Genomic DNA, 13,711 nt, shown 5'->3' on the forward strand with positions numbered 1-13,711 from the left:
CGAAAGTCGGACGCTTAACCGACTAAGCCACCCAGGCGCCCCACTATCCATCTATTTCTGACAAAGGAGTTGCATCCTGATATACAAAGAATGCCTACAATCAGTATGGAAAAGATGGACAATTTAATTGAAAATAAGCAACAGATGTGAACAAATATATTACAAAAGAGCATAGTCAAATGGCTGGTAAATACATTTTAAAAAAGGGTGCTCAACCTCATCAGTCATGAGAGAAATGCATATTAAACTACAACAAGAGACCTCTACCTATACAAGAAGGCTAAAATTAAAAAAAAAAGGGGGGGGAATATCAAGTATAGACGAGATATGGAGCAACTGGAACTCTCATATACTGCTGTGAGTGTGTAAACTCTTCCCACCACTTTGGAGAACCATTTGGCAGGTGTACTAAAATTGAACATATGTAAATCCTGTGACCAAACAACTCTACTCTTAGGATATCACCAATAGAAATGTCTACATACGGCTACCAAAGTACATGTAGTAGAATATTTATAGCAGCACTATTTGAAATAGTTCCAACCAAGAAATGCCCAGGTGCCTGTTTGCAGTAGAATAAACAAATGCACACACACACACACACACACACACACAAATAATAAATAAAAAAAACCTTGTGTATTCACACAATGTAATGGATACAAAGTACAGAGTAATAAGGACTTATACACAACAATATGGAGGAATCTTGCCAACATGATGTGGAACAAAGGAAGCCAGTCACAAAAGAACATACAACTTTATGATTCCACTTATATAAAACACAAAAACAGATTAATCTATGTGTTTAGAAGTCAGATAAGGGCAACTTTTGGAGATGCAAGTCGTGACCAGCAGGAGGCAGGAGAAGGCTTGTTATTGCCATGCTTGGTTTCTTGGTGCTATTGTTCGGCCTCTCGATTTGAGTACAGGTTACACAAGGAAAAGTATGAAAATTTACCAAGGTGTGCTTTTGACATATGTTCCTATGTAATATATATATAATAAAAAATAAACTATAGGTAATGTAAACAGAGAGATGGAAACTCTAAGAAAGAATCACAAGAAAATGCGGGAAATCAAACACACCGTAACAGAAATGAATGGCATCTTCAGTAGACTGGGTGTAAACAAGGAAAGAATCAGTGAGCTTCAAGAAATGTCAATAGAAACTTCCAAATTTGAAATTCAAAGAGAAAAAAGAATGAGAAGAGAGACCAGAATACCCAAGAACTGTGGATCAACTAAAAAAATGTAATGGATGTACAGTGGAAATGCCTAAAGAGGAAAGAGAAAAAAAAAAAAAAGGAACAGAAGAAATATTTGAAGCAACAGTAACTGTGAATTTCCTAAAACCAATGGCAGACATGGAAACACAGATCCAGGAAGCTCAGAGAGCACTAAGAATGATAAGCACCAGGAAAAAAAAAAAACTACCCTAGTCATACATTATTCAAATGGCACTAATTCAAAAGCAATTCAAAGAAGCTTGAGAAAACAATTACTTGTTGAAGAACAAAGATAAAAATTACATTAGACTTCTCTTCAAAACCAACAGAAGCAGGAATAGTGAAGTGAAATATTTAAAGTATTAAAAGAAAGAAATCACCAACCTAAAATTTTGTATCCTGGAAACTTATTTTTCAAAAGCGAAGGAGAAATACTTTTTCTGAGAACAATAAGTGGAGGGAATTTGCAAGTTCCCGTCTACTTGCTAGATGGGATTGCTACCCAAAGTACAAATCACTTAATGAAGCCAATTAAAAAAACAAATGGGGGGAATTTGTCACTAGTAGACCTGCCTTACAGAAATGTTAACAGAAGTTCTCTAGGGATGCCAGGGTGGCCCAGTCAGTTAAGCGTCTGATTTCAGCCAAGGACATGACTTCATGCTCTGTGAGTTCGAGCCCCGTGTGGGGCTCTGTGCTGACAGCTCTGCTTGCCTAGGATTCTGTGTCTCCCTCTGCCCCTCCGCCACTCACAATCTGACTTTCTGTCTTTCTGAAAAATAAACAAACATTAAACAAACAAATAAATAAAAGAAGTGCTTTAGGGAAAAGGAAAATTATTTAGTTCTGAAACTTGGATCTACATTAGGTAAGGACGAGTACTAGAGAAGGAACAAATGAAGGAAAATAAAACCTTTTATTTCTTTTATTCTTAGTATATCTCCCAGGTAACAGTCTGTTCAAGAGAATAATAACAATATATACAGCGATTATCCCTTATGGGTGAATGAAATTAATGAATGACAGCAATGTCAGAAGGGATGCAAGGGACGAACAGGGAATACTTTGTTATAAGGTACTTGCACTGCCCCTTTTGTGGCAGAGTGTTATTTGAAAGTGGACCTGAGTTAGTTATAAATGTATACTGCATGCTAAGAGAGGGGGAAAAGTAGAATCATATGAAATACTCAATTAAAATCAGAAAGCAGAAAAGTACGACCCATAAAAGAAAAAAAATCAGTAAGTTGGACTTCATTAAAATGTAAAACTTCTGTTCTCAAAAGAAGCTGTGAAGAGAATGAAAAGCAAGGCACAGATTAAAGGAAAATCTTCACAAAACATGTATCATATAAAAGGCAGGGTCCAAAACATGCAAAGAACTCTTAAAACTGAACAATAAGAAAACACACTACCCAATTTAAAAAATGAACAGACACCTCAACAAAAATATATATACAAATATCAAATAAGCATATGAAAAGGGGCTCAACACTGTATGTCATTAGGGAAATACAAATCAAAACAATGAGCTATTACTCACACACCTATTAGAATGTACCAAGTCCAAAACTTAGCACCAAATGCTAAAGAGGGTGTGGGGAAACAGGCACTCTCATTCATTGCTGATATGGGAATGCAAAATAATACCACTTTGGGAAACAGTGATTATTTTTTATAAAACTAAACATACTCTTGGTGCACGATTTAGCAATCACATTCCATGGTACTTATCCAAATCAATCAAAAACTTACATCTAGGGGCACCTGGGTGGCTTAGTCGGTTAAGCGTCCGACTTTCGCTTAGGTCATGATCTCACAGTTCGTGGGTTCGAGCCCCACGTCGGGCTCTGTGCTGACTGCCAGCTCAGAGCCTGGAGCCTATTTCAGAGTCTGTGTCTCCCTCTCTCTCTGACCCTCCCCTGCTCACGCTCTCTCTCTCTCTCCTAGAAATAAATAAAACATTAAAAAAAAAAACTTACATCTATACAAAACCTATACACCAGTGTTTACAGCACCTTTACTTATAATTGCCAAAATTTGGAGGCAATCAAAATGTCCTTTATCAAGTGAATAGATAAAAACAAAAACAAAAAAAAACCAAAAGTATATCCATTCAATGGAATATTACTCCGGGATTAAAAAAAAAAAAAGAAAAGAGCTATCAAACCACAAAAAGACATGGAGGAATCTTAATTGCATACTGCTAAGCAAAAGAAGCCAATCTGAAAGGCTACATATCAACTATATGATATTCTGGAAAACTATGGAGACAGTAAAAAAAAAAAAAATCAGTGGTTGCCAGGGGTTTGGGGGAAAGGAGGGCAAGGATGGATAGGGGAGCACAGCAGAGGTTTAGGGCAGTGCAGCTATTATTCTAAAAGGTACTATAATGATAGGTACATTCATTTTCTATTTGTCTAGACTGGTAGAACACACAAGAGAGAGGGTAAACTGTAAGTAAGCTACAGACGTCAACTGATAATGTACCAATATTAGCTCATCAAGTGTAACACATGTATTGCACTAATGCAAGACGTTAAGAAGAGAGGCACGTGGGGGCAGTGGGTGAGAGCACATATGGGAACGATGTACTTTTGGCTCAACACTTTGTAAACCTAAAACTTCTCTGCTGCCCCCCACCCCACCAAATAAAGTCTATTAATGTAAAAAGAAAATTATACAGGTAGTTTTCTTATATCAATGTAAGTAGCTGATGGGTATTTCTGAGACGATATAAATAATGAAGAAGAAAACATAAATAGGAGGACTTTAGGTTACATTCCAGGTGCATTTTTGACTCTCATGATTTTGAGAAGGTTTCAAACGGCATTATAGTGAATTTTCACAATAAAAGACTGGAAAAATGTGGCACTAGCATCATGTATAACTTTGTGAGTGGTAAACACCTACTTATCTATAGCTGCAACCCACATTCTGAGAAAAAGATGAGCCCACAGTCCTATGATGAATTAGAAGTAAAATATGGGCCACTGCATCCTAGTCTTTGCTTCTTTAAGGTGCTTTTATTTTATATTCTTTATACTATTTATTCATTTACTTGGATAGGCAAAAACAGCAAGAAGAAACCTAATATTAACGTGACCAAGTATTACCTCAATTTTTTTTTTCCTACTTGACGCAGCTCTAAAGTGACAGAAGTGGATATATTCTATCATGACAAGCCAGCCATGTGAAAATGAGTAGTTTCATCAAACTAGGCCACATTAGCCATGTCATGGCTAAGTAAATAATTTAAATCGTACATAGGTAAATGTTGAGTGATGAAGTTGAAAGAGAGACCTTACTTTTTCAAAATAAGTAGGAAACAATCAGAGAGAACACAATGTATATGAATACAGTTGAGAAACCTGTTTCCAGAAAGTTCATATAACAGTTCTATGAACTGAAGAACATGCTAAGGGCAATTTTAACATACTCTGTATGGGCAAGAATTTTACATGGTTCACTGTCATGTTCCCAAGGTATGGCACGTAATGAGATCAATGCAGTTTTGCTGAATAAATACATGCATTAGTGAAGAAACTATATGCTTCCCCTGAGAGGGAAAAATGACCTACAAATTAAAAGATATTTTAGCTTGATTTAACAATTCTCCAAATTTGAGTCATATAAATCCCTTCTAAAATTTTGAGTACAAGCCAAAGTTACATGGGAAATGGGGTGTGTTACGATAGAAACAGACTTTACTAAGGTCATTTTGTTGCTGCATGCTATTTAGAATTGTCCAGAATTTCCCATAAGGAAGAGTTATTAGCTAAATAGATGTTTTTACTCCCGATGTTTAATACAATTTAGGAAAGAGATCTTTTACCTTATGAAGTCTTCTTCCTCTTCTCTCTTTGGCCTCAGCTGTTTCGGTTGAGCCATGTTAATCCAGTTTGGTAGAGATTTCAAGAGTCTGCTGATATCATCGTCTTTTGCCCAAGATGCACTGATGACAAGTTTCTCTTCTGACTGGACAATACCCCTGAACACAATCAATGGAAAAGAGACACTTGAGCACATTGCCTGGAACCCAGTTAGCCTTTTATATCTACCTCTGTTCCAGGGGAGGAAAAAAAAGTCATCTCTCTTATTAACATAATCCATTATGTGAGTTAGAGTCATGACATCCATTAACAGGTCACATTACTGGGAAACCATCTCTAGATTTCATGCTTAGTTTCTTCATTGTTGAGTAACTGCGAAAGGTAATAATAATACTAATTAGTCACCCTTATCACAGTTAATCCCTTAGGATAAATAAACATGTATAGTAGGTTTTGGCGGGGGGGGGGATCTTTCAAGAAAAATGTTGAGCAAACAAGAAGTGAGGTAACTGCTTAATATAAAATAATATTATTAAGTTAACAACATAAATGGTACTGGAAAGGGGTCGACAGTGTTACAAAAGGTTGTTCTCTGACTTCTTGGCTTAAACCACCAATTAGTTCTACTTGAAGGTACTTTTTGAACTATGGACACCCCTCTATTCAAAGTAAATCTACCATCATAGAGAAACCTTCTGCCCCTGATGTCAGGTAGAAAAAGTCTTTGATTATTGCTCTCTCCAGTGGGCTTTCACTGGTGACCTAGAGTGACAGGCTTCAAGTCCTCTAATAGGGCCCATGGGTTAGCTATTAACACTGCGCTGACCAGAATGTACCTGTAAATTCATCTTAAACGTTCAATTTCAACTTAATTAAAAAGCTTCTCCTTCTGTTCAACATTTCTGTCATTATAACTAATTTCAATGGTCTGAAAATCATCAGCAACTCTAGGTGACAGAAATGACACTTCTTTATGAACGGAGTGCTAATTAGCTGGCTACCGCCTCTCAGCGTGACCCAGACTCCGAGAGGTTTCCCTCCATCACAGGCAGGAATTTATGTTGCTCTGAGTATTATATGAGGATACATTATGTACTCCAAGATATACAACACATGTATTGTGTGTGTGCATGATAAAAACCTCCTTAACCAACAGACAATTTAATGTTTGTCAACCAAAGAAGCTGAAACCTGAAAACCTTGACTCATCACTACCTGACTCAAGGTAATACAGTTTCATGCTGTAGGGAACAATGTTCTCCTGGTTCTCTGAAAATAAGCTAGAATAAGAGAACCATAGCTGATTTCTAGAATTCTCCTAATGTGCTATAAGCAAAAGTTTTCTAAGAGTAACTTAATGGTCACTGATACAGAAATTAGACTACAAAGACCTCTTCCTTTGGGTCTCTCAAATTACTCTCACTGGTACCTTCTATTCTTTTTTTCCTTGTTATTTCCTTGCCTCTTTTCTGTGATGTTTATGAATGAATCCCACAATCTGACTTTTCTACATTCATATGTGGGGGGCTGGATACAATCTTACAGAATGGTACTATTTCACATGGGTGATGCTGTATGCCGGGTCGGCCCTCTAAGTTCTTTGATGTTCCTTTTACCTGTCTCTGGTCAACTTCCCCTCCTGCTCCCTCAACGCCTATATTTTAAACCTTTGCCCTTTATCTCCTCATTGCTTATCCACCATTCTTCCTATCTGATGTAGAAAGGATGGTTCCTAATGATATACTTTCCAACACTCCATCTCTATCCCCCAAAGAAATATCTTCAAATGTGTTTCATTCTCATTTCCTTCCAGTAATCCCTCTACCTAGGCTCTTAGGGATCCCCCCTCCCAACTCTTAAACTCCCCTTTCGCTGTATCTCTAGTATCTCTCTCATTATATTCCCCAACCCATGTTATTTCAAAAAAAAAAAAAAGAAGAAGAAAAGTTAATCAACCTCTTAATCCTGCATTTCCTTCTAGTGAAGCTCCTTCCTCCCCTTCACAGACACTGTCATCAATGAGTGGGATCCACTCAGAGCCTGACACAGGGCTTGATCTCACAGACTGTGAGATCATCACCTGAGTCCAAACCAAGAGTCGGACGTTTAATCAACTGAGCCACCTAGGCAACCTCAGGGTTGACATTTAAAAATGCTTTAAAAAAAAAAAATCAAAGGAAAAGTATTTGTGAGCTGTGAATATTATATAAATCTGTATCTAGAAAGAACTTTTGCTGGGTGGTTCAGTTCCTCTTAGATCTGTAATACAGTTGAAATTCTGTTCCAGAGTCAGAGCTCAACTCAGTTTTGCAGCGTCTAAATCTTTAAGCCCATGGATGCCCACAGTTCAGGAAACAGTTTGGGAATATAGATGTGAGGTGTTATGGTACACTTTGGGGATCCAGAATTTTTCACTTTAGCACTAGCCGGAATGAAAAAAAAAATACGTGAGTGAAAGTCTACATTAAAAGCACCCAGTGTTTACTTATATATATTTTTTAAAGACTGGTTTAATTCAATAATCAATATTTTATTACTGGCTTCACCAATATTTATAGATCCTATTTTATTAAAAAAAAACAGTAATCTAAAAGAACTAAGACGCTTACCTATATACTGCTCTCAATAATAAATGATTAATTCATACTGGAATGAAGATCAATCCCAAATGCCAAACTATTCTAATTTGAAATACTGGCAATGATTTGCAACATACAAATACCCTGAAGGGAGTTTTTAATTCAAATGGCAAAGCTTCAATCCTAACCAATTGCATTTATTAGTTTATAATTTTGTGATAAGCTGGATTGTGTGGGCTACAAAATTCTAGGACCTATCCAAATAGCCTCAAAAAAGACGAGCTAAATTTCCAACAATTATTCCACAAGAGGAGTAGGGTTAATCACCGCTACCAGAACCATAATCTACTAATTAATTCACAGCTCAATGGGCCACAGACAGAGCCATCTGTGTACCTATCTGTCCCCGATCCCAGGAGGAAGAGGAAAATAGGTATACCTCTTGGAGCAGGTGATAAGGCTGCCATGAGTAGGGTCCACCCTCTAGACACAGTTGAGTGAATTTCATTCAGAAAACATCTGCTGGTGTTGACTGGCTCTGATGTGCACTGCATCCTCTCTGGAACAGTTGGGAAGTGCAAGTGTGACTGGTCCCCGGACACAGCTGGGAGACTGAGTCTTTCATTAGGTAAACAACCAGGGGCAGGTGGGGCTAATTGGATTCTACTGTTTGGTGACAGCCGGGGCACGGGGTTTACTTTCCCAGACTGAATCTTTCAGATACTTCAGAAACGAGGAGCCACACGAGATGGATGAACTGTGGACAAAGATGGTTCAAACTGAGGTGCTGTAGTGGATTCTCAACTGCGAATGACCGGACCTGTGGCAGGCCACACCGTAATGCAATGTCCAGCGACACAGTGGTAATGACAATGAGCGATGCAAAAGGAACCGGTGGTGCCGTGCGTCTAATTGAAACAAACACAAACACAAAACCCTGAGATCCCTTAAGAGGAGATGGGGCAGAAGAAGTAGGAAAAAAGCGGAGAGACATTAGGCTATTTTTATATTACACTCAATGCTGGTCAGAGAGCTTTATAACAGCATGGATTTCTACTCAGGAATCACAACTTCAGAAACATCTGAGTACTCTGGAGACTGGCTCACGGGAAACAGAAATAGCTCAGAAAAAGGATTTGAAATTTGAGAGTTTATAGAAGGTAACTCTTGGGCATAACTGAGTAGTAACCTTTAAATAGACAAGTTCTCATAGGAAGGGTCATAACGAATATTTTAAAGGGCCAAGAAGAAAATAATTATATTGTAACAGAGGACCAAAAATTAATATAAAATGTCTCAACTGTCAGTGTTCAGATTTTTCTCATGATAAGCAAATATAAATATGAATATCCTTAAGATCTTTATGGAAAGACATTCGACCAGGCAACTGCCTAGTTCAACCCTAAATGCAGGTCATCCTATTGCATTTAGAATGAAACTCAAATTCCCTGGCCTTTAGATCCTTTGTCGATGGTCCTTAATTCTGGTGCACATTAAAACACTTGGGGTGCATTTTTAAAATATATCAATCACACTCTCAAGTGGGGCTCAGCATGGATAGCTTTGAGCTCTCACGTGATTCTAACGTGTAGCCAGAAATGACCTAAACGATCTGACCCCTGCACCTGTCCACCCCAACTCACTATTCACTTCTCTCCCCCTCTATCCCAGGGACACTAAGCTTAATGCACTTAGTCTTTAGGCCTCTTGCCATTTTCATACCTGCTCCCTCCTCTGCCTGGAATGCTCTTCCCCATGTCACCACATGGCTCCTTCTCAACCTTTAGAATTTAGCTCAGACATCAAGGTCCTTGGCAAGGTCTTTCCCTCACCCTTGTTTCTAAGAAATTTGTTGTGTTTGTTACTTGTTTGTATTCTGTGTCCTCCATGTGGGCGTAAAACCCATGAAGGCAGGACCTTGCCTGTTTTATTCACTTCTATGCTCTTAGATCCAGAATAATGCGGGCTCTAAGAGTGCTTCACAAGTAACTGTGGAATAGATAAAGCAACGGATGTATGAATGAATGAATGATACCACCAAAGGACAAAACACCAGGGAAATAATAGATGTTATAAAAATATTTTTCTTTTGCCATCTTATTAAGTGAATAATAATATTATCAGTGAATTAATTTAAAAGTCAATTACAAAAATGCCAGCAGCAATAACTGTCAGCTGACACCTGAACATTTACAGTGAACTAGGCATTCTCCTATACACTTTACATGTACCACCTCTGGGAATCCTAATAACAATCCCACGTGATAGGCACTGTGATTATTCCCATTTGAGAAATGAACTACCAAGGCCTGCTCAGGATCAAGTGTCTGGTGAGGGCAGAGCCTGAATTGGGCCAGTATCGACTGTCTCTGAACCATCTGAAACATTTCTCACTTTTCCCATTTCCTCTTTAGCTCTACTGTCTCTTCTCTGGGCTTTAGAGCCAAACAGACTTGGCTTGTAGCATATGTACAACCACCCGCACACCCTGTGACCTTAGACGAGTCCGTTTTCTTATCGGTCGGGCTGGGGGAGCCTCATCTTCAGGACTGTGGACACTCAGGAGACGAGTTAATGGTTGACAGTCCCTTACACAGTGACAGTGTCCTTTCCTGAGTAGGATTCCATTTCTGTCGAGGCCATTATTCCTTTGTAGCAAAGTTACTACAAGAGACTCCTATCTGATCATGGTCGACTGAGTTACTTGGGAGAAATTACGATTGGCTGCTTGCTCTGGGATCTGTAGGTGCCTGACTGTGTGGGCGGTATCTGTACCAGCTGATGCACACTCGGAAGGCTGAGGAAGGTCATTCACGTGATCAGGAAGCATGAGGGTGGGGCCTATATACAGACATCATGCTAAAAGTTGGAGATAATTACATGGAAAAAGACAAAATAATTTCCTTCTAGATTCTCAAACTTTAGACGAGTAAGTCCCATGAGAATCACTTTTGGGACATTAAAAAATTTTATTTTTAATGTTTATTATTTATTTTCGAGAGAGAGAGAGAGAGAGAGAGAGCGAGCGAGCGCTCGAGCGGGGGAGGGGCAGAGAGAGAAGGAGACACAAAATCCGAAGCAGAATCCGAGCTATCAGCTCAGAGCCTGATGTGGGGCTTGAACTCACCAACCATGAGATCAGGACCTGAGCCGAAGTCCCTTAACCGACTGAGCCACTCGGGTGCCCCACTTTTGGGACATTTTATACTACTCTTGCCCAGGCCCATCACTCAGGGGGCCGTACTGTGGGAAATCCAGTATGGGTGCTTTGAAATCTCCCCAAATAAGTCTGATGTGAATCCACAATGATTCTGAGACAGAAAGGCATATGCGCCAATAATTGGTCAGATAATGCGTAATAAAAAAATGTTTAAATTGCAATATAATGGGATGCCAGAATAGTTATGCATAATAAATTATAGGAGCAAATAAAAGCTCTCATTTGCTGAGTGCTCTCTATGAACCAGATAGTGTACATATTTTATAAGTGTTCTTTGTATCTCCTCAATATTTAATACAAATGAGTATATCAGGGTGACGTAAGCCAAGGGGGTGAGGCATATAACACAGTTTCAAGAGGCAAACCTGAAGACAAGCTTGCATGGAGTTTGCAGGGTTTCCTTGGCTCGTCTGAGGTTCAAAGTTAGTTTAGGTTTTCAAAACTGCCTCTTTGATCTTTAAGCCAGACAGACTTGGCTTCTAGTGCATGCGCTCTGACCCCCCACTCCCTGTGACCTTGGCCAGTTATGAACGCAGCAAGGCAAGTTCAGCCAGGCTCTAAGTCCCGCAGAACCCTGGCGTCTGGCTACACAGGAAACCCTAGGGCTTCAAGACACCCCACAGGCCCTAGTGTCTAGTTTCTGCTGTTTTGCACAATGAGGCCACTGAGATCTTAGAACACCACTTGGATCACAGAGAAGGGAGGTCATCGTCCTCACCAAAACCTACGATAGAATTCCTTCCCTTAATATGGAAAGTTTTCAGAACTCCCTATCCCGCCCATTCCTACCCCACCAAGCTATCCGCCTGCTCATTCTGACTTCTCAACCTCTCCCCCACACATCACATCCACCTATGCTACCCCAACTGCTTGCTTATCCTGTTAAGTCTGTGAGGAAGCTCCTCCTTCATTCGGCAAACATACCGAGAGCCAATCTGCTGCCGGCCCTATGCCAGACCTGGCTTCTGCCATCAGCGACTGCAAGTTTATCCCCACATCACTCTTCCTTCACGCTCTGCCGTGAGTTCTCGGTTTTCTGTATGCCCCGCGGATGGTTATACCTTCTTCTGATTAAAACATGCTTGTGCCTTATATCGACAGAGCCGCAAAGATAAGATGATATTTTATTTGTACTCTCTACCAGACCCAAACCAATGCAGAAGGGGCAAAAAAAATTTTTTTTAATGAACTGATGTTGAATTGGAACAGGCAGAAACTTAAAAAAACAAACCAACCAACCTGTGATTTCCAATCCTTAGATGACGATTTGGGGACACCTAAGCTGCTGATGGTGCTCCAGGACAAAGGATAAGCTGAGGGAGAAAGGTGCTCAGCTTGGAAATAGGAGACTAATGGACTGACTGCTTGACTGCGAATACTGCAGTGGAGAATTTACAGCTGAGTTTTCCTCCGAGCCCCAAGGGGTGTGACTAATTAAGGAGAAGACTCCTAGTCCTCATTACCCTTTTAGGAAACCTCTCTTTATCCAAAGCATGTAACATGACATCATTAGACGGTACAGTCTTTCTCTTCAGAGCGAGGTGCTCACAGAAAGGTGAGATGTCTCTGACCTTCCCTCAGATCTCTCAACTCCCAGGGGACGCTCAGGTTCTCTCGGTATACTCAGAAAACAAGCCAGCTCTCAGCAGAGGGCATTGTGGGCTTGTGGATTCGATCGTTTCTGTAAAAGATCTCTGCGAAGAAAGAATCAGATTGCCATGCTTCCCTGTTCCCTTCCTCCTTCCCCAATGTTATATCATTTTGGATCATTTGAATTGTATATGGCTTTCTATTTAAGTCAGTCATTTGCTGGCAGCAAAACTAGAACATTTCCTGTTTTTCCTCTCACTGTAATCAGGATTTGGCTGTCCAAATTAGGACTGCCCTAATTACTCCTCAGCAGGTGCCAATCGGGGGAGGGCAATAAATGGGAAGAGAGGAAGTAAGGACACTTTGCATCTTCAGAGTCACACAATAAGAAAACACTTTCTTTCTGGTTTTGAAAAACCTGATTAAGCAATAGGCAACAGGCATTGTGGGAGGATATATGGTGTGTGTGTGTGTGTGTGTGTGTGTGTGTGAAGAAGAGAGTGTGTTGTTGAGTAACAGGCATATAAATGATTTTCTATTTTTCCCCCTTCAAAGATTCACAGAATTACTATGCTCATCCCTGAGATAATTCATCACAAGCCTGTAATTCAGCAACGGTGGTAGGTCATTACAGATAATACCTTCGTATGCAAGGACCCGACTGGGACATACACCCAACTGTGTCTCCACTACACTACTTCTGGGAACACAGCTACTGCTTTTGGTTCCTGATGTGTCGTGGTCGTCAGGAGCATCTTGATTCCTTCCCCCCGGAGCCTGCCCCACTGTGGTATCCCTCCTGGCCACATGCCCTGGAATGGTGTGCTCTTTCTGGTCCTCAGAAACTGCTCTCATGACGATCCCCAATGACCTCCATGCTGCTAAATTGGTCACTCAGTCACTGCTCAGTGATGCTGACTGAATGCTGATCACTGCCCCCACCCTGCTTCTTTCCTTGGTTTCTGGGACACTCCGCTCTCTGACTTTTCCTCCTACTTCACTGAGGGCCGCTTCTCAGTTGGCTTTGCTGGTTTCTCCTCTTTTCGCAACTTCTTCAAATCCATAGTTCTCTTCCTTGTCATGTTTGCACTGGCTCCTGTCCAGGGTTTTATTTTTTTTTTTAAGTTTTTTATTTATTTTTATTTAAAAAAATTTTTTTTGATGTTTTTATTTATTTCTGAGAGAGAGAGAGAGTGACACAGTGTGAGCAGGGGAGCAGAGAGAGAGGCAGATACAGAATCTGAAGCAGGCTCCAGGCTCTGA

At 40.1% G+C, this 13,711-nt stretch overlaps 1 protein-coding gene across 1 annotated transcript in view; it reads right to left on the reverse strand.

The window, feature by feature from the left end:
* Positions 1-13,711, reverse strand: part of EXOC4 (exocyst complex component 4) — a 752,773-nt gene that overhangs the window by 140,184 nt on the left and 598,878 nt on the right. The window contains exon 13 of the mRNA XM_077770716.1: positions 5,062-5,217. Coding sequence (XP_077626842.1) covers positions 5,062-5,217 — 156 coding nt within the window. The remainder of the gene's footprint in view (positions 1-5,061; positions 5,218-13,711) is intronic.

Source organism: Crocuta crocuta, unplaced genomic scaffold, assembly GCF_008692635.1.
Source record: "Crocuta crocuta isolate KB4526 unplaced genomic scaffold, BGI_CrCroc_1.0 scaffold266, whole genome shotgun sequence".
Lineage (NCBI taxonomy): Eukaryota > Metazoa > Chordata > Mammalia > Carnivora > Hyaenidae > Crocuta > Crocuta crocuta.